Here is a 27,628-nt window from a genome sequence, read left to right on the forward strand (position 1 = left end):
CGGCAGGGACAGGGAGCCCAGGACTCGGCGCGCTCATGTCCCGCACGGCCGGTCGGGACCCAGGGCCACATGCCCGGCTGGGGAGACCGCGCCCGGCGGGTGTCGGACTCCGGCTCCCCCGCCCTGCGAAGGCACCGGGGGCGTGGCCGGGCAGGGGGCGTGGCCGGGCAGGGAGGGCCCGGAAGCGTGCGCTGGCCCCGCCCAGTCCCCGCCCCGCGGCCGCGTGGCTGTGCGTCTGGCTGTTGCAGATAAAGTTGTTTGACGCCGGGCCGGTGGGTCACGTGAACGGAAGATGGCGGCCCCGGCAGGCGGCGGGGGCTCCGCGGTGTCGGTGCTGGCTCCGAACGGGCGGCGGCACACCGTGAAGGTGACGCCGAGCACCGTGCTGCTGCAGGTGCGGCCGCGGGCGGGCGGCGGGCGGGGACTGGGCGGCGGGGACGCGGCGCGGGCCGCTCCTGCGGTTGCTCCGGGGGCCTGCGGGGCGGGGCCGGGCGGACCTGTGGGGCGGGGCCTGCGGCAGCCAACGAGCGGCCTCCTGGCTCGGCGGGTCCGCCCACTTCCGCGCCGGGCGCGGGGCTCCGGGTCGCTGCGGGTAGGGGGCAGGCGTGCCGCCCCAAGAGGCTGGCGGGGGTCGCGCTCCCTGCCACCGCCACCCGATTCCGCGGCCCGCTGAGCCAGCCTCCAGGGGCGCCCTCCCGCCCGGGGCGCTGTGGCCGGGTGTGCTGAGTCACTCGCTGCACTGCACCCGGCAGCTGGCCTACGTCATTGAAAATGCTCATTGGGCCCAGCTGTGTAGGGGACGGTGCGCACACTAGGTGGGGCGGGGGTGCTGAGCCGATGTAGAATAGCTCAGTGCGTGCAGAGCCCGGAAGGGGGGAGGTCCTGCCCAGGAGGGCTCTCCAGGGCCCACTGGGACTGGGTTTCTGAGAATGGGGAGGGGACCTCCTGGGGTGTGTGGGAAGATAGTCTGTGGCCTTGGGACCGGCTGTGGAGGGTCCCGCCGAGCTGGGATGACAAGACAGGTCCATGAGGACCTGCGTGAGCAGGATCTGCAGGGGAGGCGTGTGAAGCTTTTGGGTGGATAGTCAGTCACGTGGCTTGTACTAGGCTTTGTCCGGCAGAGCCAACCAGCTTTCCAGGAGGTGGACTCTGTGCCCTCAGCTACTTCAGTGCCACTTGACTGCGCCACCGCACTGGTCGGGGGAGGTGACCAGGCTAGACCAGTGGCTCATGCCCTCATCTCACCCATAGGTCCTGGAGGACACGTGCCGGCGGCAGGACTTCAACCCCAACGAATATGACCTGAAGTGAGTGTGCTCTGGGTGGCTACAGGGTCCAAGTCCATCCGCTCCTCCCCCAGGGTCCCGCTGGGGCTTAAACCAACACAAGTTTTTTCTCTCACCATCTGGAGCCCAGAAGCCCCTCACAAAGGTGTTGGCAGGGCCACACTCCCTCCAGAGTTCAGGGGCAGGACCATGTCTTGTCCCTTCCAACTTCTGGGGGCCCAGGCCTCCCTGGGCTTATGGTCACCTCCTTCCTGTCTCTGCCTCCCTGCTCCCTGTGTATTGTGTTTCTCCTCTTCCGTCCTTTGTAGGGACATTTGTCTTTGGATTTAAGGCCTACCAGATAATCCAGGATGACCTCACCTCGAGATCCTTTATCACATTTGCAAAGGCCTTGTTTCCAAATGAAGTCACGTTCGTGAGTCCTGGGGGCTAGGATGTGGATGTATGTTTTTGGGGGCCACTATTCCACCCACTGCCAGTGGGTTTTCGAGCATTAGGTTGTGTAAGTTCCTGGTGGGGCTCTGAGGGCAAGAGGCCGTGGTCACAGAAATGGGAAGAAACTTGCAAACTGTAGGTGGTTCTGATGGCCTTACAGCCCCTGGAGTTGTAGTTTAGCAGTATGTCCTTCAAGGTGTGGCTGTCCTCCCAAGGTAGGAGGGCCTACTCTGTTAGGCCCGCCCGTGCTGCCTCTTGTGTGGGGCTCTCCAGAGTGGGGTTCTGAGTGAACATGCCCTCACGTCATCCAGGATCCCTGCCTTATGGCTAGCCACTGAGAATCCCAGGGCCATGTTGGGCCGTCCCCCTGGGGCCCTGTCACAGAGCCGCACACCCTCTCTGCTTTCCCTGAATCTACCTGAGGCCTCTGCATGGTGTCTGGCGGGAGCTAGTCGGAATGTTGAGTCTCTTTCACACACGTATCAGTTTTTCTCCTATCTCCGTTTTATCCACTGACCGTGTAATTTGTTTAAAAAGCCATGGCCACTGCTGAGGAAGGCAGTCCCTCGCACATGTGTGTGTGCGCTGGTGCACGAGACCCCTTCCCGTCGCCTCTAGAGCTTCCCAGCCCACTGCCGTCAGGGTCTCCTTAGGTCTGCTGTTCTGTCTTGCACTCAGCGTTGAAGTTGTTGAAGATGGGTATCAAAGTTGTTCGTTTCCCAGGTCTTCCAGACGCCCCAGGCTTCGCGAACTGTTCTGCTCAGAAAACCGGTGTTTGCACAGGCACCTTGGCATTCATGCAGTCCAGTGACCACTTTGTGTGTGTTCAGATCTCACATTCTCTCGCCAGCACTGTAGTTTTTTCCCTAAACTTCAGTAAAAATAGAGCTCAGAGCCTGACTTTTGCGAGGTGTGAAAAATTTCTTTTATTCACTCTCCTGGTGATTCATTCTGGCCACTGTCTGTCTCCTCCAAAGTCAAGGCCGCACGGCAGTAGTGTCTTCTGCTGTGGGCGCGAGCTTTTCTCAGACTCAAGTGATGTGAGGGTTAACAGTGGTGGTTCTCGTTCCTGTAGGGTTCCTGGGAGCTAAGGGGGTCGTGAGGAAAGGGCCCAGGGTCAGGCAGGCTCTAGCTGCCTGGCCGCCACCCTCCCTGCCCACGGGTGTGAGTCTGGGTCCGGGTCTCCGAGGCCCCCACGCTCTCCTCTCTTTCTTCTTTCCCAAGGAGGTGTCGGACTCCTTGTCTGTCCACAGACGAGATGTGATCTGAGCTGGACATTAGGAGCTGCACATGGTCCCAGCGCTGCCTTTGGGTGGCCAGGGCCACCTGTCGGCACTTCTCATCTAAGTTTCCTGTTTGTGACACGTGCTGACCATGATCCTGGCCTCACTTCCCAGGAGGGCAAGCTGCCAATAGAGACAGCAGGTGTCTTGAGGTCCCTGGATTCTCCACCCGCCCTCTTCTCCTGGCCTTGGTTATTCCCCTTCCTGACTCACCAGTTCACTTTGCTCCCCCCACTTCCTCCCAGGATACTGTCCCGCCGTGGACCCGGGAGCTCTGTGCGTGAGGATCAGAAGAGGCTGCAGGCCTGTGTGGGCCTCTTCCTCATTCATTGGAAGCTCAAAGCTGCCAGGTCCCCACGCAGCAGCTGATACCTGCGGGACAGGGACACAGAGACTGATGGGCTGCTCCAGGCTGGGAGCCCCTGGCTTTGCGAGTCTCGGCTGCCATGAGGGCCTGGCTCTTCGCAGGGACTTCAGACCGGCTCATTTCATGTGTGGTTCTCTGGCACCTTTGCCATCTGTCACTGGTCTTTGGGGACCGGTTACAGGGAGAGTGACCACTGTGGCTGGACTGCTTCAACCACGGGGCATTGCTCTATTAGGAATTTTCTGGGTCTGTCTTCGGGCTGGTCACTGCTCCCCAGGGTGGGGGAGCAGGCCCTCGGCTTGCCCAGGGGTGACCTGCCCGTGTTCCTTCCATTCTTGCTTGAGCTGTCAGCACTCACTCTCTTTCCTTCCAGAGACCCTGTGCTGGGGTTGGGGACCTGCTGTTTCTGCGCGCCGGCCCTCACTCTGCCTGTTCCCTGCTCCTGGCTGGGCTGCATGGGGACTGGACAGGGGCGTGTTCGGGTCCGCAGGCAGCCCAAGGCTCTGGTCTGTTTTTCAGGTTTCAGAGAAATGTGCTTGACCTCTCTCTCCAGTGGAGATTTGCCAACCTGCCTAATAACGCCAAGCTGGAGATGGTGCCCATCTCCCGGAGCCGCGAGGGGCCCGAGACCATGGTAGGTGGCGCTCAGGCGGGGGCCGGCCATACTGCTTCTCCCGGCTCCCTCGTTCAGGCTGGACTGCAGGGTGCTCAGCAGGCCCAGCAGATGGGCAGGGGCATGCCTGCTGCCGGAAGAGGGCCCTGCAAGCCAGGCACCCATCCTCAGGGGGAGGCTGCCTTCTATCGGTCAAGCTGGGGCCACTTTTCTGCTTTGAAAACTGATGATTGGAGATGAGATTTTTCATTCCTTACGCTGAATGTTTTTGGAGTGGTGGGGTGATTAATTGTGCTGTGTCTGTCTCACCGTGCTGGCAGCATTCACCATGTGACCTGGTGTCTCTGGTCATAAAACCATCAAGAATCTTAGATCCCGCAGGGCTCTGTGCGTTGTCCAGCACAGCCTCAGTTGTGGGACGGGGAAACAGCTGGCACAGGCCTCTGTGGACAGGTTTTGGCTAGACCGCAGCCCGAGTCTTCCAACTGCAGCCCACTGCCTTCTACCAAATCAATAACTTTTAGGTCCCAGAGATTTAGTGAGTGACGGTTGGGTCACTGTGGATGGAGACCGTAATCACAGTGTTAGCTGCCCTCTTGTGCCTACGTGAGTCCTTTACACGCAAAGCCATGTGTTCTCCCAACACGGCAGGGAAGTGGTTTTCCTCCCTGTCCAGAGACAAGGAGTCTGGGGCCCAGGGGCAATGTCTGCTCTCCAGAGCGCGCTGGGAGTCGGCGGGGTCTGAGCCTAGTACCCCTCTTTTTCCATTGCAGCTGTGGTTCTCAGCCTTTCATGTAGAAGGAACCCTGACTTCCCTTGGGGATTCCTTGGGGTGTGATTAGGAAACCCCCTCGCACTTTCCCACGAGCAGTTCCTCCTTTGTTTATTACTGGGATTTCACATAAATAGTTGTGCCCCTGAAGAAGAGTCCCTGGGCCAGAAAGGCAGGAGCAGCTACAACCTAGAAAATCAATTGCTGGGCCGGGGTCAGAGGGGCTGGGCTGGGGCAGGTGGGCGGGGGCCTGTGGGCGCGGTCATGGGCGAGGCCGTGGCCCGTGGGTGGGGCGGGCGGGACCATGGCCTGTGGGCGGGGCCGTGGGCTGGGTGGGGCCGTGGCCGGTGGGGTGGGGCAAGCAGGCGGGGCCATGGGTGGGATGGGGTGGTGGGCGGGGTCAAGGCGGGGCCTTGGCCGGTGGGGTGGGGCAGGCCGAGCTCCTGCTCTGCGTCTGTCTCACTTGGCAGAGAGACAGGAGAGCACTTACCCCCTTTTGGGTTATAGACTCGTGTCTTAATTTAGGGAGACAATGGTTAAAGATGGACTTATAAAGCAGCGTCGTCATTTGTGAGAAGAATTCAGCGAACACAGCATGTTAGTTGTCTGTCATGTAACGAATTACTCCAAAACTTGGCCCCTTGAGACACAACAGCAAACAGACGTTTGCAGGTTTGGCAGAGCGTGTGCAGAGGAGTGGCACGTACCCTGGTGTTGGCTCCCACGTGCCCGTGAGACCCCCAGAGCCCCGGAGGTGGGGCATGCCCTCCGCCGGCCCCATGAGGATCAGACCCAGCCCAGCGGGACCCGCTGCTCTCCCTAACTGGGTTCCGCGTCTCCCCCGCAGGTGCGCATAGCTCTGCAGCTGGATGATGGCTCCAGGTTGCAAGATACTTTCTGTTCAGGCCAGACGCTCTGGGAGCTTCTCAGCCATTTTGCACAGACCAGGTAAGTGTCAGAGGGTAGGTTCCAGGCTCTGCCACCTTCTGTGGCAGGGATGCAGCCACGATCAGCGGGACTGGTCTCGACCACAAGCCCGAGCTGTGCCTGCGCCGGAGGCTGTGCCACTGGGGCTTTATGGCCCTGGTAAGAGAACTGGTGTGGGGAGACGGGCCGTTGTTCATCAGCTGTACCAGCAGGTGCTGGTTGCCAGTGGCCTGTCTTTCTTGCTGGGTTTCCTGTGTGACAGCTGGTCATAGTTCTCCTGGACGAGCTTGTCAGCTTCTATCTGGTGATTAGTGGTTTAAACTTTGCTCCTCAATGTGTCAAAATGGTAGTCTTTCAAGTTTTGGTTTTTCACTGTGGGACAAAAGTATGTCTGCTTTTGAAGATCTTTGCCAACAGTGTGGAAGGGACTGTGGGAGAGTGCACTGGTTGCTGTGTGGCCGTGGGCAAGTTGCTTGCCCTCTCTGGGCCTCCGAAGGGTGATGTGAAGATGAGATGACTTAATGTGTCTCAAGTGCTGATATCAGGGCCTGGCCCATGGTTTGTCTCTGCGGAAGAGGGGGCGCTGGGTAGGGCCCCCGGTGACGGGGCCTCACTGTAGGAAAGCCTGCTCTGGTCTGATTGATCTGATCGTGGCGCCCACAGCCAGATTCCTGCTCCCTGGCCCGCACCGCCTGGATGGGCTCCTCTGCCCACCTTATGTGCTGGTGTCCCCTCTTGCCCAGTTCTTTCTGTGATAAGACGCAGGGGTCCCTCCTTGCTCCTACGACCCTGCAGCCAGCCTCTGCCCTACCCGGCCACTCTCCTGAGAGAACTCTCCGCCCCCACTCAGGTGACCCCACCTGGTGCCACTGAGATGAGTACACAGGCCGCCACGTCCCTGTGCTGTCCTCGGCACCTGCCGTTAGCTGGGTGGTCGGGCTGCTGGTGCCCTTATTTTCAGCAGAGGGAATGGAGACCCAGAGGAGAATGGGGCTCCTCGGAGCCCAGGGCCTGGGATGCCAGCACTGGCCTTCTTAGCTGTTGTGCTGCTGAAACAGTGGGGTCTCTGCCTCTGTTTCTCCTTCATTCTTTCGCTTATTCAGCACGGGCCGGGCTGGGTCTAAAGCAGGGAGCTAGGGGCTGGTCTCCCAGAAGTGACAGGCAGGTATACAGAGCAGTCAGATTTCACAGAGAAGGCAAAACGCCGTGAGAGGTGGGGGGAGGTCTTGGAGGAGCCAGATGCACCAGGCTCAGGGAAGGAGCCACCTGGGTCAAGGGGCAGCAAGTGCAAAGGCCTGGGGGCAGCAATGAGGAGTGGGAGGAACACTTGGAACCCAGCGTGTGATTCTTCTCCATCCCAGAAAGCTTCTAAAATGACCTCAGGGGACTGTGCAGAGATACAGCCTGGAAGACGGGCAGAGTGGGCACGGAGCTGAGGCAGTGATGGCACAGGACGTGGTGGGGAGCCAGGGCAGGTGCTCGATGAGATGGAGTCCTGGATCCCCTCCCACTCCGTGCTGCTGGTGCCAGAGGTGGATCCCTGGGCAGGGTAGGCTCTCTGGACTGGGGGTGCCTGCATGGCTGGGGCTGTGAGCCCTGTCCTGAGAACAGGGGGTCAGGTGAGCCTGAGCCCCCCCCCCATGTGGCTCCCGGCACACCGGCAGCTCCCGATGGTGGGCCTGGGTGGCTCCCCAGGTCCCCACCCAGAAAATGACAGGCAGCTGCACTGCGGCCAGGGCCCCAGGTGTAAACGAGAGCCACAGCCAAGTGTGCCCAGATGTCTGAGCAAGACGACTGCTGTGAGAGGCCAGCACAGACAGCCAGGAAGAGACGGCCACTGTTGGGATGGGTGGTGGCGTTTGGTCCTGTTCTCCCAGGAGGGAGAAGCTGTTGGAACTGCGGCTGGGTGCCGTGGAAAGGGAATGCTCAGTGACAAGAAAGGGTGCTTGGGACGTAAAGGAGAGCCGCAGTGGGAGGTGCAGTGGTCAGCCCCGGCCACCTGTGACGAGGCGCTGCGGGGCTGCTCGTGTGCCCAAGGGTCAGCCGGCCTGGCTGATCTGCAGCGGTGGCAGACGCGTGAGGGCATGTGGGGCCATGAGACACTTGGACCCGGGGCGCAGGGTCCCTGCCGTCTTGGCTGAGGTGCCTCCTGGGGAGCAGCTGCAGAGCCAAGCGGCCCACCACTTGGAGGGAGGCCGGAGGAAGGGGAGCCGGAAGGCCAGGACGTGGCTCCTGCTGCTGCGTCTCTGGAAAGAGAACAGAGAGACACAAGAGGAAACGGGAGACGGTAAACAGTCCCGGAACTGAAGGTGTGTGTTTCCAGGGTGACGGCCTCCTGCGCCTGGATCAGTGGGACGCCTCTGGAGCTCAGCTTGAGGGCTGATTCCACAGGCCTCAGGCTCCCTATGGCCCCACCAGCAAGGTGGCCGAGCGGTGCCTTCAGCATGCTGCAGGAAATTGACCTGTTCTAGAATTCTCTGTTTTGCCAGATTATTGAGGGGTGAGGGTGGAACAAAGCCATCTTTGGACTCGGAAGGTCGTGTGTGTACCGCATGTACCCTCCAAGTTAGCTGCTGGGACTGCTCCGTCGCAGGGCAGGTGGGCGGATCCACCCGGGAGGAGCAGACGTGGGGCGCGGGGAGCGGAGGGGGCCCCTCGGGGCAGCAGACATTGGACACAGGTGCCTCTGGGGCCTTCTGCTCAGGCTGTTCCCACCAAAATGAGGAGTGACCCAGGGCAGCAAGGCCGGTGGTTCCTCAGCTGCCAGCACAGGGGAGCCCGGGTCACCCTGTTGTCATGATGGCCGAAGTTCCCCTGGCTCTCAGGCCATCGGCCAGGCGGTCGAGGGCCTGCCTCTGGGGAGGGCACCAAGGTGCTGGGAACACTGGTTCACACGAGCCTCTCAGGACTGGCTGACTTGGTAAGCTGGCCTTAAGATGTAAGGAATAGAACGGGTTGGGGGTGGTGGGGCAGTGGCAGAAGAACAGGGTGACGACAGGAGGAGGTAGGCCCTGGGGGTGATCACGTGGGGGGGTGTCCTCCACCCTCTCTTCTGCTGTGACTCCATCTTGTCTTCCTGGACACTCCCGCGGCCTTGTTTCCTGTTATGTGTGCTGCATGCCCACCGATGCCAGGCAGCTGGTCATTTCTCTGCTGTCACTCGGTGAGCGGCTGGAGGTCTGTGCCCCACTCTAGATGCGGCATTGCTGGACCACAGACCAGGACTTGCCTGGGCGTCATCTCCAGGAGCACGGATCCAGGCCTTTTCTTGGAAGCTGGTGTTTGAAGTAGGGTTCAGGTGAGCCAGGGTGGGTGGCGTCTTCGGCCCCCACGTTGTGGCCAGATACCGGATGAGCTGGTGAGGCTGTGCTGCGGCCGAGCAGGAGTGCAGTCAGCCGCCCACCACTGCGGGGCCCTGCCAACGTGGGGCGGCCCCCTGACACCCGGGGACTGGCAGCTCTGGGAATCCCAAGTCTTGGGGTCCCCACAGTGGGATGGGCAGGAAGCTGGTTTTTCTCACGGGAAGCTTTCAGGAGGAGGCAAGTGTCCAAGAGCTGCTGGTGTGCCGGGCATGGCCGGGAGCCGTAGTGGGTGAGCACAGGTCCACTCTTGGTCAGGCGGCGGCTCCTTTGCCTGGGGATCAGGGTGGATGGTGCCCGGCTCTGACCCCAGCGTCTGGAGCAACTAATTGTCCAGTGTTCGGGCCACGTGGGCCACATGTGCGGACACAGAGGTGATTCAGAGTGTTCTGGCAGCCACAGCAAAGGAAAGTGAAAGCAGGTGCAGTTAATTTCAGGAATACAGTTAACTCCTCCCGGCATGTCCCAGGTATCGCCCTCTGTACACGCGGTCAGCGGGGGAGGAGGTGTTCTATGTTGTTGTTGGTAGGAGCTCTCACACTTGGAGCTGGCCTCCCCTGTGCCGGCTCTGGGCATGCTTCAGGCCCACGTGGGCCAGTACCCGCCGTAGATAACTCTGGCCTCGAGTGGGCTGGCCAGTCTCACCTCTGCTTCTTGGGCATCTCTGCAGGGAAGGCTCCAGGTGCCACCGCCAGGCTAGATTCTCCCCGAAGCCCATTGCCCTCTGCTCCCAGCCTGGTGTCATGGCCAAGCCCACGGGTCACGGCCCAAGCCCATGAGGTGGCCTCTCCGCGGGGGTGAAGAACACAGCAACCACAGCCCCCGCCCCACCCGGCCCCTGGCCGGGCCACAGGCACAGGTTTGCTGGCCTTAGGGGGAACGAGACCCCACCAGTCCCCCCCCCCCCGGCACCGTCTTCCAGGCCAAATGGCGCCCCGTGGCTCTGCCCAGGCGGGGGTGTGGGGGCAGGTCCAGGGTCCAGGGGTCCCGGGAGCCCCGCTGAGTTCCCTTGGAGACCCGCGGACCTTCAGCAAGACCTGCTGGGGGAGGGGCGGCTCTCCTCCCTCACTCCCTGGAACGCCCAGGTCCCTGTTCTCGCGCGCGGATGGGAGAGGCTGCTAATCGGCCGGGAAGGTCTGGAAGCGATCGCGGCCACTCCTCCCCTCGGCGTGTTTACAGGCCTCTCCTCAGATCCCACACTCGGGAACCTGATCCCCCTGGAGGAGCCGACATCAAAGCCGCGGCTGTTTGATGTCCAAGGCCTCTGAGGGCGGCAGGCAAGCAGGCCTTCCCGGGCGCTGCCGCGCGCTATCCCTGTTTATGATCTGTGGTCCCCGTGTCACCATCGGGTGCCCTGGGCAGGGATCTCTGGGGAGGACTCCTGGCTGGAGACCCTGAGAGCAGAGGGGACCCCGCTTGTCCCGTGACGGGTGGTCGGCCCGCTTTCTGAGCCCAGGTGTTTGTCTCTGTCGCCCTTGGGAGAAAGGGGACCCCCACGCCTCCCCACCTCCTTCCCCCTCCTGGCCCTGCGACCCTGTTTGCTGGAGTGCACCTCCCTCGCTCCGCCTCTGTCTTGGCCTCAGGACGAAGAGCGCGGGCCCGGCTGGGGTCGTCTCCCTGGCGCCTCGGAGTCTCGTGTTTTCTTGAGGCTGGGGGTTGCTGGGGCTTGGTGGGCCAGTTCCCCGGCCCTTTGGGTCACGACATGGCCCCGCCGCGTGTGCAGGGCCACACCTACCATGGCTGCACTGCGTTGCTCGTTGTCCTGGTTGAGGGCCGGAAGCCTTCCCCGGGGAGCAGCTTCTTGGTAAAGGACAGGCTTGGGGAGAGCGAGCTCCTCCAGGGGCCCCTGCAGCAGGCTCTGGGCTGTGTGTCCTCGCCCAGGGGAACACTCAGAAGCAAAAACTGAAAGTGAATGAGAGAGGTGGCGAAAGGAGCTGAGCCCACACGGAGAGTGCGGTCACCAGTGTTTGGAGCGTCCGTGTGTGTTCACAGCCAGCCACTTTCTCCCTGTCCCGGCGGGGTGTGTCCGTGTGAGCCCTGGGGCCTGGGGCGTCAATCTGGGGGCCAGTTCTGTAGTTCTGTGTCAGGAGATGTAGTACTCAACTTTACTTGGTTGTCACAGGCCTGCTGTCAGGCATTTAACCATCCTGAGTCAGGGCTCGGCCACGCGGTGCCCTGTAACCTCGAGGGCCAGCGCAGGTCGGTGCGCGGTGGGGATGGCTGTCCCGTGGGTGTGGGTGACATTGTGTGCCCGCTCACCCGCATCCTCAGGCCTGTCCACCTGTCCTTCTCGGTGCCCTTCCCTCCCATCTTAGGCTCTGGTTTACAGGGGAGGACGTTGGTGGCTGTGTCCACCCCTCCGCTGCCCCATTTGTCTTGGTGTCACCCCCAAGCCCTCCTCAGAGTCCACATAGTGGGTTCGTGCCAAGTGCTACTGGTGCTTCTCAGGGTCCCTGGGAGGTTTTCACTGCCAACCCCAAGCACAGCTGACAGTGACCCGAGGCTTGTGCCCCTGCTCCGTGTCCTTCCTGTGCTCTGGGCCTGGAGGCAGGTGGGAGACACCCCCAGGCCACTTGCTGATGGCCAGCCACGGGGGCAGTCGGGGTGGGCAGTTTTCCACGGTGACTGGCTGGGTACTGTCCGGAGGCCCCCGTGCCCCCCGGCAGCAGCCACCTGTGGCGCTTTCTCTTCTGTCCTTGCAGGGAGCGTCTGGAGCAGCCGTGTGAGGCCAGCCCAGTCTGCGTGTACATGAGGGGTGAGGTAGGTGAGCTGCCGGCCCGCTCGCCCGGCCCGCGCCCCGCCGCCCACTCCCTGTCTCCACGCAGGCCCAGCCCCACTTTCCAGTTGGAAAATTCACTCCCTCAGACCTGCCTTCAAAGCAGCGACAGGGAGACTTGGGCTCTGAAAGCGTGATGTGTTTCATGGAAAAAAGGCACGACGCCGGCTCCACTGGAACCGACCGCGGGCCGCCCGGGCTGCTCCCAAACCTCCCTCAGAGCCCTGTTTGTTTTCTCAGCTTCTCTTAAAGCCCAGGAGTTACAAAAGTGGTTTCATTTTAATAAATATTTGCTTTGCTCTGTGTTTTGATCTTTTTCAAAACGGAGTGCGGCGTGGTGCAGGCTTGGCCTGGCACTGAGGCCCTGCTGTCCCCGCCTGCCCGCCCGTGACGGGGGACCCTCCTGGCGCTTGGTCCCCTGGCTCACAGGGGCTTTTTGTTTTGACCCTGGCCAAGCGCCCTCTCCTGGCCCTGGGTGGCCGCCATCCCCGAGGGCCCCGCGATGTGGACGAGACACGCCCACTTCTTTATCCCAGTTGGAGATTCCTGACCGGGGGCTGAGAGGGACAGGGGTTTCAGGGCTGTGAGTGGGAGGCGTCTGGGGCACGAGCCCTCCCTCCGCCGGAGGAGACAGACCACCGTGCCTCCGGCATCTGGGCCTGGATTGGGGCCATCGTGGTCAGTCCCAGCGCTCAGAGGGCTGGTGCGCGGTCCAGATGTGGCTCACCTGGCCCGAGCTCTGCCTGCCAAGCCCTCACATGGGGTGGGGTGGGGGGACCGATGCGGGCCAGCTGACAAACACGTGGGTGTAGATTAGGGTGCAGGGGCTGGACCCATGCCTTTGGGGGACCCTGCGGTACCCATGACACAGTGCCCGGGTGGAGGCAGGTGGTGCGTGGTGGGCTTGGCAGGTGGAGGGCGCTTAGGGAGGGGTCAGCGGGATGTCCTTCCCTCCCAACAGGTGACTGGCAGGGCTGCCCTGCAGAGCACAACACTGCAGTCGCTGGGCATCACCGGGGGCAGTGCCATCATCAGGTGGGGGCGTCTGAGTCTGGTTTGGTAAAGAGAGCTGGGGTCTCTGAGGGCAGGGAACAGCAAACATGGGAACGCCCAGCTGCCCTGCCCAGTGGCTTCTCCCGCCAGCAGCCTGGGAGGCTGGGCGCCGTGGGGCGCGGTGTGTCCGGTCAGGAGTCTGCTGGCTGCAGGGTGGACAGGGCTGCGTGGGGGCCCCGTATGTGCTCCTGTCCCCAGGAGCGGTGGACGGGATGGGGCCGTGGGGAGTCGAGCATCCACGGGACTGGATTCGGTGTGGCTGTCACCAGAGGGCACAACGCCGGAGTCCGGGGGCAGGGGCTGAGTGTGGAGTTTCACTTGCTCTCCGGGCCTCCCCCTGCAGGTTTGCCATGAAGCGATGTGACTCTGCCGGCAAGCAGGAGCCTGGGCCCTCCTGGAGCAAAAGCCCGGGAAGCCTGACGCCATCCACGGCGGCCGAGCCGGCCGCCAGCGGCCCTCGGCTTCCTTTGAACTCAGCGGGGCTCAGCCGGGGTGATGTGAGCCGTCAGGACGAGACAGCCAGCCTGGGGGCCGGCCTCGCAGACGCTCAGACAGAGCAGATCCTGAAGGAGCCCTCGCCTGCCCCTTTTGTTCCTTTCTCGGGTGGAGGACAGCGGCTGGGGGGCCCCTCCGGGTCTGCGAGGCCTCTGACGTCATCTTCAGCCAAATTGCCAAAGTCCTTCTCCAGCCCTGCGGGCCCCTCCAAGCCGAAGAAGTCGAGGCCTGGCCAGGAGCCCCAGCTGGAGCCGGAGCCGGAGCCGGAGCCGGTAAGGGCGTGCTGGGTGCCGGGGTCCTTTCTCTGTGTCCTGACCTCCGGCCGGTCAGCCTGGGGTACAGCAGGGTTGCCGGGAGCGTTGTCATTGTCTCCAGGGAGTGCTCTTGGGGTTTTGTTCGGTCTGAGATCAGCTTCGTTGAGTCATCGTTTTAGAAATACAGGTGGGTAGGTTTTGGCAAACCTGTGTGTCCCCATAGCCACGTCACAGCCGGAGAACCCGCCTCCTGGCACTGCCACTTTCTGCCTGGCTGCTGGTTTTGGCTGGCTTTTGACGTGAAGGAGGTTTGGCCTTGACTGTCCCACACACGCTTACCCCTGAGCCGGGCATCCCCCCAGCTCCCCTGCTGTCTGTGCCACCAGCCCGTGGGCGTGTGGGGCGCTCCCTGAACAGGCGGGAGAGGGCAAGTTTGCTCACCCTTCACAGGCGTTGTGGGTGGGGCCTTGGGCGTCTCCGGCAGGGACTGGGGCGTGGGAGCGCCTGGCCACCCTGAGCCGCAGCTGGGAGGAGGGCTGCAGCTCTCCCTGAGCTGGGATGAACTGGCCTGGGCCCTGGGCTGCCGCTTTGACGTCTTCCCTGTGTGGTTAGCTCTGTTGAGGTGGAACTTACTGTGTAGACACCACCACCAGTGCAGTGTTGGGCAGGTTTTGCCAGCAGCACGTTGTCTTCGATGCTGAGTCTGTCCTTGAGTGCCTCGGGCTCCAGCCGTCCCTGTCCCACCCCCTCCCCCACAGTGATGCCCACCCCTGTCCACTGCTCTGACCCCAACAGACATGAGCGGTGGAAGGCGTCCTGCAATTTGGGTCACACTGAGCAGGCAGTGACGGGTCAGAGAGTGGCCCCTCGAGCAAGGGCCCCCCCCCCAGGTGGGCGACACTTCTGCAGGTGGCTCTTGGCATCGCACCAGTGTCTTCCACCCCTCCATCTGATGGTGCCGGTCTGGTGGGTCAGGCTGCCCTGACCAGTTGCAGCCCTGTCGGAGCATCTAAGCTAGGGGACAGGCCTGAGCCCCTGTGGGGTCAGTTTTCCAGCTGGATGCTGGTGCAGGACCTTCTTCAGTAGGGCTGTCACAAGTCATACGACTGAGCTTCCACTGCCTTCTGGGGTCCCTCCATGTGACCGCTCACTGCACAGTGCTCACAGACCCTGCTGCCAGTAGAGGTATGTGGATTCCCCAGCTCTGGGCTGCCCACCTCCTGGGCTCGGCCCCTGAGGAGGCGCTGGGGGCTGGAAGGCTGTGGGCTTGTTGCTTCACTGGTTCCGGCAGTGCTTGGCTTCACTTGGAGTCTCTGCAAATCATGTCAGTTTTGTTTTTTGTCTTGATGCTCCTCCTTCTCTCAAGTGTTTTCTTGTCATGTCGCAGTGGCTGGGCCTCTGGTGTCTGTTGACTGGCAGCCAGTTCAGTGGGCTTCCCTGCTTGACCTTGACCGTGACGTTGGAGGCAGTAGTTTGCCTGAAGGATGATGTGTGCTGTGGAAAAGCCTTTATCAAGTCAGGAGTTCCTATTCTTAGTGTCCTGAGAATTTTTCTTTATCGTAAGCGGGCTATAAAGCTTTATGAGCTGTTTTTTCCACATCGAGATGACCCCATGTGTTCTTCCTCCTTCAGTTTGATTGTGTGGTGAGGTCCTGGGTCAGTTACCCCCATAAAGCCATCCTTGCCTTCCGGGTATCCATCCCGTTTCAGTGACGGTGTTAGCAACACTGCTGGTTGTGGTTAACTAACGTTTTAGTTCTGGAGCTCGCCGCCTGCATCCTGTCTCCTCTGGGGCCCCCTCCTCACTCTTGCCTCCAGGTCACACCCCTGGGGATGGGGGAGGGTTGGGCACCTGTGCCTGCAGGGCCTAGTTGAGGGGGGGGCTCGGCCGTGGGACAGAGCCTGGACCCCTGCCAAGGGGCAGGCGCGGGGACCACTCCTGTTCCCTGAGCCCCCCTTTGTGTGTTCTTGCTGAATGGACAGGGGAGGGGTGGGGGACCCAGGCAGTCCCCCTGACAGGCGTGCATCCTGGGGAGGTGGCAGTGGTAGTGCTCTGGCCCTCTGGGGACCCAGTAGCTTCTATGCTGGTGTTTGGACCCCATTAGAAACAGCATGAAGTCCCCTGTCTCACAGCCTGGACCCTGAGATCAGCCATCAGAAGCGAACACTTGTGGTTGGGGCCTGACTCCCACCGGACCTGCTCTCTCTGGAGGCCCCAGCGTTTGGGGGCCAGAAATCTGGTGCCAGGGCTGGCTGTCACTTTCTCCCACCCTGAAGGCTGCAGGTCTCTGTGTCTCTTGGGAACCTGCTGGTGTCTGGGGGGCTGGTGCTGGCCCGGGACGTGGTTACTGTCCAGGGGCAGGGTCCCAGTGCCTCCCCGAGCACTGACCCCAGGGGCTCCAAGAAGGAGGGGTCCTGGGGACAGTCCGCCTGGCCGCCAGCAGTGCGTGTCTTTGATCTGGGAGCCCCAGCAGCTGGTTGATTGTGGAGCGTCCCCCGCCCGCCTGCCTCACGCCTCCTGTCACTGACAGCCGCACACCCGGGGGCCCGGCCAGCCACATGGTGTCTGCTTTGTGTCCCCTTAAGTCCTGGGGGAGGGGAGAAGGGAACAAAACAGAACTTTTGGGGGAACTTCAAAGGTACACTTTGGTAATCAAAAAGAGTTTCCAAGTTCCCCATTAGTGTTTTGCCTGTGTGTGGTTTTGGATTTGAATAGAGAGTCAGAAGAGACAGGATAAAATGCAGGCAGGTCCTCGGCTGAGGCCCGGGATGGTTTACAGACCCGGGCGGCTACCGCCTTTGATCTCAGAACGTTAATTATTAGAAGGTAGTTTTACTGGCCGTCAGAGCCGGGTGCGGGGAGAGGCTGGGCTGCCCAGCGGCCCCTGGCCTGTCCTTTGAAGTCCTCCTGCTGGCCCCGGAGGCCACCCCGCAGCCCTTTGTGCTGCCGGTGTGATCCCAGCAGGCGTCCCCCCACGCAGCTGGCACAGGGGTCTGTGATCAAAGGCCCCGACCCCCTGGGCAGGGCGGGCGCTGACAGCGGTCACCCTCCCCCGACTGCCCCTCACCTTCCAGGGGGTGGTCTCGTCCGCTGGAGACGCGGCCCCAGGGTCTCGCCCGGCACTTTGCACCCCGCCTCAGGCAGGTGTCAGCCTTGCCTCCTGCTCCCTGCTTTACTTACGGGCAGGTTTAGAACACAGGGCTGGGAGGAGCCTGGCTAGAGCCTGGGGTGCCTGTCTGTGACGTGCCTTTCAAGAGCACCCCCGCTGTCCCCCATGTGTGGCCCCAGGTCATGGTGCGGGCCTGGCCCTGCCCTGTGGGTGGATGCCCCCCAGGCGCCGGTGGCGGCCCAAGGGCCCAACTGTCCTGAGAAGAACAGTGTTGGCCTCAACTGGAATGCCCGCCGAGGTTTGCTGGCAGACAGGTCCTTGGCTTTGAAGGTCCCGGCCAAGTCTTGAGGCAGTTTTTGAAGCCCGGTGACAGGCAGGTTCCCCTCCAGCTGTCTCTGTCCTGCCGGGTCTCAGTCACGATGACTCGGGGAGAGATGGGTGTCGAGCCTGCGAGCCATAGTGGACGGTGGGTGCGTGGGCACCCGGGACCCCCTGGTTTGCATTACCCGGTCCAGATCAGCGCACAGGGCTCCCTGTTGGGATTGCTCCTGGCCCTTTGGTCCACTGTGTGCATCCACCCCCTGCGGCTCACGGACCTGAGTGCCCAGCTTCCCTGGGCTCCCTGGGGGCAGCTGCCAGGCTTGCGGGTGAGGAGAGCCTCCCCCACCGTGCCCTGCGCCTGCTTCTTCAGTCCTTTGGGGGTTTGTGGACCTTGTGCCCGGACATGTGCACCTGGCCACACCAGGTGCCTGGGAGCAGCCCCGCTTCAGACGGTACCCGCGTGCCACCCTGGCCCAGCCTTTCCAGGTCCGGAAAGCTCTCCCCTCGTTTCTTCTGCTCGAGGAGGGGCGGGCCCGGGGGTGGACACCAGCCCAGGGCGGGCGGGCGGGCCAGGCGCTCGGGTTCAGGGTGCAGGGCTGTCCGGTCAGTCAGCCTTGTGCTGGCTCGGCGCTCCTTCCAGAGGGCGGCTGGCTCTGGGAGTGACAGAGGTTTGGCCCGCGTCCCTGGAGTAGTGATTCATTTAAGCTCCAAGCCTCAAGGGAAGAGGCTTTATGTTCCCTGTTACCAAAAACCATTGTCAGAGGAGAGTCTGGGCTGAGAGGGAGGTCTGTGGGCCAGCGGGAGGGAGACAAGCGCCCTCACGAGGCAGCTGGAAGATCTGGCGTTGAGGTCACCTCCGCATATTTTTCACATTTTTTCTCCGTGTGTCATCATGTCCTGGAAAATTACCGTCAAGAAGATGAAACCGCAGCGGCAGGGAGGCCGCTTCTGACATGAGGGGACCCCATGTGCCCAAGTGGGTCCCCGCTGGAGCACGTCCTCTGGCTGTCCCCCCCCCGGGCCTGGCCCTGGCCATGCCTGGAGCCACACTGACCTCCGTAGGGCAGAGGGCGGGCAGTGCGTCACAGCTCCCTCCCCGCGGTCTCCCTTGAAGGGTCTTCCTGGTGCGGCGGGGCTCCTCTGAGGCATCAGTCACCAGGTCCCCACCTATCAGCGGCCCTGGGCCTCTGGACGCCCCCCGCAGAGGGTGCCCCTGTCCCTCCCAAGAGCCCTCTGGGCCCTTCGCGGGTGTCAGCCCAGCAGACAGTCTGACCCATCCCAGTCTGTCTGGTTTTCTGGGTGTCCTCTTTGTAAGACCCTCGCGGGAAGCTGGCACCTGGGAATCTTTGCCAGGGTCGTGTGCTTGCGGGATAGAGCCCCTGCCAGGCTTCTCGCCAGAGGGGTCCGGTCCCTTGTGGCCCCCCGCTCGGAGCCTGCAGACCAGCCCCTCCTCCCTGCAGGATGGCATCCAGGCCTGTTCCCCCTCGTTGAACACGGTCACTTAGACGCCTCTCCGTGGGCTCAGACCCCGGCTCCGGCTGCATCCTCACTATTCTGCCCCTTCTCTCGCTGACAGCAGCATCTGGGCCACTGGGGGAGGGACGACTCCTCTGACTTTGCTGGGGTAAAGGATTGGGCGGGAAGACAGAGCTGGAGCTGTGTCTCTGGAATGGACAGCGCTCAGGAGCCCAGCCTTGAGCCAGTGAGGAGGGAAACCCAGGCGTTTGCTGGAATGTCCCAGGCCTGGTGATGTCGAGTTCTTGGTGGGGGCGCGTCCTCCATGTGGCTCCCTGGACACCTCTGGAAGAGCAGACCTGGAGATGCGGGCTGTGAAGGCCAGCCGCTCCACAAGCGTCCCTGGGCACCAGCTGGGACGTTCCTCCTGGAGCCCCGTCCTGGGCCCCAGGACTGGCCTCGGCCAGCACACAGGAGCCCACGCCCCATGGTGAGGGCACCGAGGCGTGGTGTTGGTGAGAGGAGAGACGTGAATGACTGTTGCCGCCATGTGGGTGTTTCTTTCTTAGTGATGTGTCATCCTAGATCTCTGTTCTCCGTTGACAAGCATCTCTGTAAACCCGCTTAGGATGGGAGCCATGCGTGATAACTGCCCGCGACCAGGGGAAGCGGGTGAGGCAATAGCGAATGGGGGCCAGGTGGCTGGCCAGGCGTCGGAAGTGAGCAGGGCCTGGGCTCGGCCTCCCCCGGCACAGCGTCTGCCCCACTCGCCCCCACGCGGAGCTGCAGGCCCACCCCTCTTCTCTCTGCAGGGAAACGTCTCTGTTACGCAGGCCACGTGGAGGCGTGTGAAGCCCCGTGGCTTCTCCCTTTGACAGCTGGGTGACCGTCCTACCGGCCCAGCCACAGATGGCCATCTGTTCTCGTGGGACAGGGCCTGCCCAGGGCCGGACATGGTGGCAGCTCTAGGACTTGGGTGGTCTGGGCCCTGGTGGGCAGCAGAGGCTGCTCGGAACCCCGGCTTCTCTGCCCAGAAGCGGGGAGGCCCCTGGGGTGCAGGGCGGTGCAGGTGAGTGTGTGAGACTGCTTCTCGAGGCAGCCCCTTCAGCTCCCGGCTCCTCTGGAGCAGAGCAGCGGCCTGGAGGAGGGGTGGGATCGAGGTTGGAGCCAACACAGAGAGAGATTTTTGTCAGTTTATTTTCTGATGGGAAGTCAGTGGTCCCTGAACAGCTTGAAGCTAACGGCTGTTGTCACCTGTGCTGGAAGGGGCCTCGGGGAGCGGACCGTGGGCTGGGGGTTGTGGGCAGTGCTAGCGGCCTGCAGTCCCCCCGGTCACCACCGGCTGTGCACTGCAGCACTGGGACGACGAGGAGGCCGGAGTGGCCTTCTTCTCTCAGGGACGGGCTTTACTGGCCGTGTCTGGATGGTCAGGCTCAGCTTCGTGCCATGGAGCGCATGTCACCTGAGTGCTGGGTTCTCCAGGGGGCTCGTGTGCCCGGGACTGCCGGGGTGGGATGGGGACAGGGCGGCCCCAGAGCCCGCGCCTTGGCCTGTGGGCTTTGTGCCCCAGGGCCCGGGGCCTGGCACTCGTGGGCACGGCAGTGCCCTGCTCGGCACACCCGCGTCCTCCCTCGTCCTCCCCGAGGAGCCCAAGCGAGCACTCAGCCCCTCTGGAATGCAGGCGCCGTGGCTGTGGGGGGCAGCCTGGCGCCTGGCATCTTGTTATAAAAAGCTCTGGTGTGGACTGCCTGCGGGCTGCAGGAGGATTGTGGCTCTGAGGGGGCAGCCCCCAAGGGCCTCTGTCAGCCACCTTCGGGCCCTGCTGCGCGGGCCTCAGCCACCCCTTCCAGGCCACCCTTCCCCAGTGCCCTGAGACCAGAGAGGTGTCCTGGCGAGAGCCCGCCTCCCTCCATCGTGAGGTGTGGCGCAGCTGGTGGCCTGGACGGTGTGGCTGGGGGAGTGGCCCCAGGGACACCTGGCAGGTGCACTGAGGGAGTGAGCCCCTGACTGCTGGGCAGCTTTTGCCCTCGACCAGCATGGGAGCCCTTTAGAACAGGTGGGGCTGCGTCCAGGCTGAGGAAGGGATGGTCAGAGAAGCCTGCTGAGCCGTCCCTGGGTGTCGAGAGGCGGGAGGCGGGATTTCCTTGCCGAGGCCGGGACGGGGCAGTGAGCAGAAGGCACCATGGCCTCACCCCAGAAAGCTCATGGACATTTTGTGGAGGGAGGACTGCCAGCCCTGCTGGACGCCTTGATCAGGCCTGGTCTCCCCGTGGTCGCGCGGGAGACACTCGCTGCAATTAGCCCCCCAGAGGCCCTGCAGGCCTGGCAAGCCTGCCTTGTAATTTCCATCCCCGTTGCTGCCAATTAGGAGGGACGCTGTCCCTTCCTGTGTCCCCAGGGTGGTCAGAGGGTGGGGCCAGCCTGCTCCCCCAGGGAGGGGGTGGGTCAGCCTCACCATGGGGCCAGCGGCTAGCAGGGTTCTGCCAAACCTCTAATTTGGGGGCTGTTGCTTCCCCGCCCCTCCCATGGAGCCCCTGACGTGGCCTTGACCAGGGTGCTACTCCCCAAGTTTGTCCCCTGCTTTGGGGGACCCTGATAGCGGGCAGCCCCCGGGGGCTCATGGGGGCTTCCCTCAGAGACAGGAAGTGAGCAGAGGTGCTGCCAAGGGAGGCTGGCCCTGCCGAGCTGCCGCCCACCCACTGCCCAGTACCCCAGCCACGAGGGTGTCACGAGGTACCTGCTGGCCCAGCCTAGCCGAGACCCCAGGACCACATGCCTTGCTGGTGGGTGAAGGTCTCAGCATTGGTGTGGCTGGACGGGCAGGCTCGGTTATCCCACATCCCACCCTGGAGACCTGGCCCTGGCCCTGGGCCCATAGATGGGGCCAGCCGTGGCCTGGGCTCAGCCTGGGTCTGCATCAGCACCCCAGTCCCGTGGAGTAAGGGCCTGGGCCCGTCCTGGGCACCTGTGTCAGCCGAGCCCTCCGCCTGCCCAGCCAGTGGACCGAGACCCCGTGGTGTGCCACCCCGACCTGGAAGTGCTGCTCCAGGCCTGGCCCTCGGAGCTGCCTGACGAGTTCTTCGAGGTGACCGTGGACGACGTCAGGAGACGCTTGGCCCAGCTCAAGAGCGAGCGGTGGGTGTGCCTTGGCCCCTCCGGAGGCTCCCTGCTGCCCAAGTCTGGGTCCCCAACACCCACGCCCTGGCAGCTCTGGGGAGGGGCGGGGCCCGGGCAGGGGCTCCCACCTGGCCCTGCGTGCTGGAACGGCTCTCAAAGTCCAGCTGGTGTGGGGCCTCCGCTGTGCCCGCACAGGCCTGGGCCTTCACCCCGCCCCTCCCCTCAGGAAGCGCCTGGAAGAAGCCCCCTTGGTGACCAGGGCCTTCAGGGAGGCTCAGATGAAGGAGAAGCTGCAGCGCTACCCCAAGGTACGCGGGGGGCGGGTCTGCGCGTGGCTCGGCTCCAGCGCCTCCTGCGGCTCCCGCTGCCCGAGCGCCGCTGGCCGCGGTCCCCTGCCTCAGCTGAGGGCTGCACACTCACGGTTCCTGAAGAACAGTCAGCCCCACCTTAAGTTGAAAAACATGGGTTCTTGGCTTGTCTTCCTGTGCAGCTCGTGGCCGGGGCAGCCGAGGTGAGGGGGTGGCTGGCCCAGTGTGGGTTGGGGGGCCCCTCGTGGTGGGCCCACCTGTGCAGCCGGGCTCTGGCTGGCCTGCTGACAAGCCGCCTGTCCCGGCCCAGGTGGTCCTGAGGGTCCTGTTTCCTGACCGCCATATCCTGCAGGGCTGCTTCCGCCCCAGCGAGACCGGTGAGCGCCCGGGAAGGTGGGGACCCTGTGAGCCCCTCCCGGCTCGTTCCCTCTGGGCTGTGGGACTGTGGCTGCTCGGCCGTCGGGCTCCGGGGCTGGCTGCTTTCAGGTCCCTGTTGTCTCTGTGGGGCAGGCAGCAGGCGCAGGCCGGCTGGGCGGCGACTGTGGGCCTGTGCCTCCGTGAACCCGCCTGCCCGGGGCGTGGGTGGGAGGGGGGCGCCCAGAGAGGGTGGGCCCACGGCTCCCCACACCCAGCAGTGGTTTCTTGGCCTGGCGCGGCAGCGATGCCACCGTTCTGAGCGGGGTACCTGGTGACCTGGACCCAAGACTGCAGGGGCAGCAGGCAGGCCCTCGAGGTCCCTGGGGGGGCCTTCCTGGGGCAGAGCTCAGGCCCTGGTGGTGGGCAGGGAGAGGGGCAAAGGGAGGGATGTCCCGCTGGCCTGGCTGCTGGGGGCGCCGGGCGGGAACATGCTTGGATTCAGCCTGAGGGGGCATCAGGGTCTATGCCTCCAGGGTCAGACTGCTGGGCCTGTAGGGGATGGGGGTCTGTGCAGAGGGGCCTGGCCCTGGAGCTGGTCTGAATTTGGGGTCCCCACTCACTCCGTGCTTCCTCCTTCAGTGGGGGACTTGCGGGACTTCGTGAGGAGCCACCTGGGTGACCCCGAGCTGCCGTTCCACCTGTGTGAGCGTGTCTCTGGGCCCTCCTGCTCAGCAGCCCCCACCCCTCCCAGCCCAGGCTCAAAGCAGCCTTTCCCAAGAAGCAGCGTCACCGGGCACGCGGGTCCCATGCTGGGGACCCAGGGTCGGGGAGGGAGGTTGGCCTCTCTGCCCCCTGAGTCGTACCTAGACCCTCTCTCCCACTCTCCCGCGGTGGGTGTCTGGGTGGTGAGGGGTCACACCACAGGACTGCACGGGGCACAGTGCGGGCAGGGTTCCCCCGCAGGTGGGTCTGCCCCAGGCCCTCTCCCCAGCCTGTCGCTGGGTTTTTGCTGCCACAGACAGTTGGGCAGGGTGCTGTGGGCTGATGGGGCTCTTCAGAAACCCCTCCCCTGAGGCCATGGGTCCCAGGCCTCCTCACTCTCAGGTCTGTCTTCCCTGGGGGTGGGGGCAGGGGCAGGGGGCTTCCTGACACAGACAACTGTCCACCTGTCTGTCCGTAGTCATTGCTCCTCCGAAAACCATCCTGGACGACCACATGCTGACCTTGTTTCAGGTACTGGCCGCCTGCTGGGCTTGGGGCGCTGCTGGGGCTGATGCTTGAGGGGCAGCCACCCAGGAGTGGGAGAAGGCCCTCTAGAGGGGGCACTGCAGGGAGCAGGGCACCTCTCAAGTCGGTTTTGGGGTGGTTTGGGGGCTTTCCAGCCTTCTTTGCTATTCCTGTCCTGGCAAGGATGGGCCTGCCTGGCTGGCTGCTGGCGCCCACAGCCAGGACTGCCTCTGGGGTCTGGGTGAGAAGGGACTGGCACATGAGGCGGCCAGGGGAGCCCCTGAAGGGTCAAGGGTCAGAGGCCTCACTGCAGGTGGCCGGCTGCCCAGGAGGGCCCTGGTATGCCAGCTGCTGGGCAGGTTTGGCTCCAGGCTGGAGGGGACGCTGCCAGGCCTGCTGCCCTGCCCCGCCTTTCCTCCCGGACCCGCAGCCTCTGTGGGGAATGCCAAGCCGGCCCTCCCCACTGGCTGGAGGCCCCGAGTGCTCCGGGGTGCGGAGCGTTGATCCGGTGCCCTGCTGGGCTGCTGTCCAGAGCTGAAGGAATGTGCTGTCCCTTCACCCCGGGAGAGCAGCGGGGGGGGGGCCTCCCCAGCCCTCTGGCCTAATGGTTTCCTCTTCAGAGTCTCTTCAGATATTTTAATTAGTAACAGAGGCTGGTCTTTGTTAAGTGACCGGTGGCCCTGCAGAGGTTGAGTTGGGGCGAGGGGGTCTGCTTCCCCAGGGCAGCCACCGTGATGGGGGGTGGGGCCAGACCAGCAGAGAGGCTGGAAGCCCACCTAGGAAAGGAGTCTAGGTCGGCGGGGGCAAGGTGCCCCCCAACCCCTGTTCCCCTCCCAGCCCCCTTCTGCAGTGCCCAGGAGCCCCAGAGGCACTGGGCCTCTTTCCTCTGTCCCCGTCCGCCCGCCTCGCTCTCCCTCGCTGGCCAGCCTGTTGATAAACATTGAATTTGGAAGATGCTTTGGGATGGAGGGGACCAGCGTTCGGGCCCCGCTCCGATTAGGAACCCTGGGGCGCTGCCTGTCCCGCCCACTCGGCCTGATTCCTGGTGACACTCTGCCCCCTGCTACCAGCAGCCGTCTCCTTTCATCCGTCAGCTCGCTCTGGAGCCGGGGGCCCTCCGCGCAGGGTGGTGTCCCTGCCTGCCTGTGATCAGAGAGCTGGCAGGGCCCGGGGAAGGAAGCCTTCCTCCCTCCCGCGGGTGAGCAGGCGCGGCGCGGAAGCCGCCCGCTTTCATGTCCCTGGCAGGGCTGCTCTCTGGCTGCTGGCTGCCCCGGGTCCAGTCCTGCACTCCAGAAAGTGACAGCTCACGGTGGGTGTGGGGGACGGCAGCCCAGCTGCCCTTCTTGGCCGCTGGATTGGAAGAGTAACCATTTGCTGGGCGAGGCGGAGGGTGAGGCCGAGGACAGGAGGACGCCATCTGTGGATGCAGAGGTCCCCAGCGCCCGTGTCCAGCCTCCTTCCCAAGCCTGAGCCCCCTTAGTGCTGGTGCTGCCGCAAGCCTCAAGGGCCTCGCTTCACCCACTGCCTGGCCCAGGGCCCCAGCGTCACCCTTGGCGGTCCACCGCAACCTGTGGCGGCCTCGTCAGCCTGAGCAGAGGGGTAGACCCTCCCTCCTGGTAATCATGGTGGTCTTCTGTGCTGTTTACTCCCTTGTTTTCTGCCGGGAACCCTGAGGCGCAAGCTGGCGGGCAGGGGGCTTCTGGCAGGTGCTGAGGGGGAACAGGGAGTCTGGGTTCAAGAAGAGCTGCCCAGAGGGGCCCTTCAAGGCTTCAGGCTCTGCGGCCCTGAGACAGCCCTGCTGGCTGGGTCTGGGTGAGGTCCTGTGAGATGGGGATGTGGCACCATGAGGGTGGCCCCATTGCCCGGTGGGTTGGCTGAGCCAGGGTCTGGCCTTGCTGGCCACCCGGGGAAATCTGGGCCTTTGTCCTCCCTGTGTCCCTTCCTGCTCCCCAGCCACTGCCCTGCTGCAGTGCCTCCAGGGCCTGAGGGCAGCCCCTGCCCCAGACTTGGATCCTGAGCATCACAGTGGGGCCTTCAGAACATTCACTGGTCTTGGAAGCTTCCTCTTGCTGATGCCCCGGCCTGACTCCAAGCGCTGGGAGCTGAGGGCACAGAGGACGAAGTCAGCGGACAGCGGCAGCCCTTCTGCAGAGGACGGGGCTTGCAGCCACGGTCTTCCTCGGGTGCAGGGGCAGGATCGGAGGGAGGTTACGACCCTGGGGGCTCTGGGGTCCTCCCTGCAGTCCTGAGTCTGCACCACAGTCCTGCCCCTGGCCTGGGAGGCCTCTAGGGGGTCAGGGGTCGTGTGATGTGTCCTTGTCCCACACCTGTACAGGTGCCACCACTCCCACGGGTGGGATCTCAGGAGGGGCGCTGTTCCCAGGCCCCCAGAAGGGGTGTGGGGACCCAGCGCAGGGGGGAGCTTCAGGCTGGCTGACCCTGGCTCTTCCTCACCAGGCAAGACCTGGTGCCGAGTCAGGGAACCCACATGTGGGCTCTTGGGTCTAGGGGGTGGACCAGGCTGGCATCTCTTGGCCTGGGACTCCAAGAACCCCCACTGCCCCATGCCAGGGCCAGTTGAGGGTCCCCCCAGGGCGCTCCTGTCCCTGTGGAGGCCCCCCTCTGCCTGCCACCCTCTCTGTTCTTTGGGCAACGCAGGTGAGGGAGTGGGGGGGCAGCGGAGGAGTTCTGTGAGCGCCTGCATCTTCTCTGATCTCTGACCTCTTGGCTTCCTGCTGAGGCTGGGGGCTTCCAGGCCTAGCTCCCGCGTTCAGAGTATTAACTGTTCACCCCTGAAAGCAGGCAGGAAGGAGGAGCGGGAGTTAAAATGCCAGAGCACACGGACCACGAGTGCTTCCTGTTCAGTAGGGGCTGGCCCCGGCAGGTCCCTGTGGTCCAGTGCCACCGCCTGGATCGCACAGTGGTTGGTGCCCGAGAAGGGACAGGCGAAGCTGGGCCTCGGGCTGTTCGGTGGGCAGGGCCTGGCGGGTGCAGTGCCCATGAGGCCACCCGTGGAGCGGGTGCAGCCCTCTCTGCCGCCTGCCCGCTGTGCCCGCCTGGTCCCTGAGCCCCCTCCGTGCCCCCCGCAGGCTGACCTCTTCCCTGCTGCCCTCGTGCACTTCGGACCCGAGGAGCCGACAGGTGGGTGGGGCCCCTTGCTCTGCCCGCCACCGCCGGCCAGCCCTGGGCCGCACGTTGTAGCTCGTCAGATGCCCCAGAGCAGCGGCCTTTGGGTCTGGGAGGGAGACCTCTGGCCCCGACAGCCCCGTACCCTACTCCCTGGGGGCTTCAGGGTGGGACAGTCACTTGTCCGGGCCATGCCTCCTCCTGGAACCGAGCCGCAGGGAGGTGAGTGGGGCCAGCTCCTCAGTGGCCTGAGCCTTCTGCAGGCACCTACCTGGAACCCAGGCTGCTGGAACACACCATCTCCCCGTCTGCAGCTGACGCGCTGGTGGCCAGGTGAGTGCCCAGAGGAGTGGGGAGAACCCACTGCCGCAGTCCCCACCATCTTATGCCAGCACCTTTGCCCTCAGGTGCATGTCCAGGACAGCCGGGACCCCGCCGCCACCACCGCCACCGCCAGCCTCCGACCCTGTGCCCTCGGAGTCAGAGCCGACTGCTGAGGAAGGGGCTGTGGAGCCCCCCGAGCCCGGCCCCCGGATGGCCCAGCCTGCGAGGAGGGGTCTGGGCAAGGTGCCCAAGTGGCTAAAGCTGCCAGGTCCCGTGGGGGCGGCTGGGCGGGGAGAGGCTGCTGGGCGGGAGCCCGGAGCCCGAGGTCACCCTGTGCGTTTGCACTGCAGCCGGCAAGAGGTGAGCGCCGCCGGCCCAGAGGTGCCCAGTCTGCCTGCCACAGGACCCCTGCCCACCCTGAGCGGGAATAAAGTTGCGAGCTTCTCTCGAGACCCTTCTGTCTTCCTTCCCTGGAGAGGGCTCTTTCATTCTCCGCCCTGCTCCCACCTCCCAGCCACGGGCCTCCAGCCGACCCTCGGACTGGATGGGCCACATCCTGGCCGGGCCGGGCCCTGGGCCTCCTCGCTAGGGCCTTGGTCTCTTAATGGGCACAAGTGTTCTCCGTGAACCTTAGTTTTTACCTAACTGACGTCATTAATTACG

The 27,628-nt window shown here is 63.7% G+C and overlaps 1 protein-coding gene across 9 annotated transcripts; it reads left to right on the forward strand.

Annotated features, from left to right (window-relative positions):
- The first annotated feature begins 211 nt into the window (after window positions 1-211).
- On the forward strand, window positions 212-27,607 carry ASPSCR1 (ASPSCR1 tether for SLC2A4, UBX domain containing). Of its 9 annotated transcripts, none has more exons than XM_074344033.1 (16): window positions 216-394; window positions 1,252-1,307; window positions 3,891-4,005; window positions 5,604-5,704; window positions 11,745-11,802; window positions 12,780-12,853; window positions 13,215-13,638; window positions 21,502-21,641; window positions 21,850-21,931; window positions 22,242-22,308; window positions 22,928-22,990; window positions 23,469-23,521; window positions 26,605-26,656; window positions 26,905-26,974; window positions 27,049-27,208; window positions 27,316-27,417. In XM_074344033.1, the coding sequence occupies exons 1-16, from the start codon at window positions 293-295 to the stop codon at window positions 27,394-27,396; spliced, it is 1,698 nt and encodes a 565-aa protein (XP_074200134.1). In that variant the 5' UTR covers window positions 216-292; the 3' UTR covers window positions 27,397-27,417. The 9 variants fall into 9 exon arrangements, with proteins under 9 accessions (XP_074200130.1, XP_074200129.1, XP_074200134.1 ...); XM_074344034.1 differs by having other exon boundaries at window positions 218-394; window positions 27,049-27,233; XM_074344029.1 differs by lacking the exon at window positions 23,469-23,521 and having other exon boundaries at window positions 212-394; window positions 22,928-22,994; window positions 27,316-27,607.
- Window positions 27,608-27,628: the final 21 nt, after the last annotated feature.

Source organism: Camelus bactrianus, chromosome 16 (genome assembly GCF_048773025.1).
Source record: "Camelus bactrianus isolate YW-2024 breed Bactrian camel chromosome 16, ASM4877302v1, whole genome shotgun sequence".
NCBI classification, from domain to species: domain Eukaryota; kingdom Metazoa; phylum Chordata; class Mammalia; order Artiodactyla; family Camelidae; genus Camelus; species Camelus bactrianus.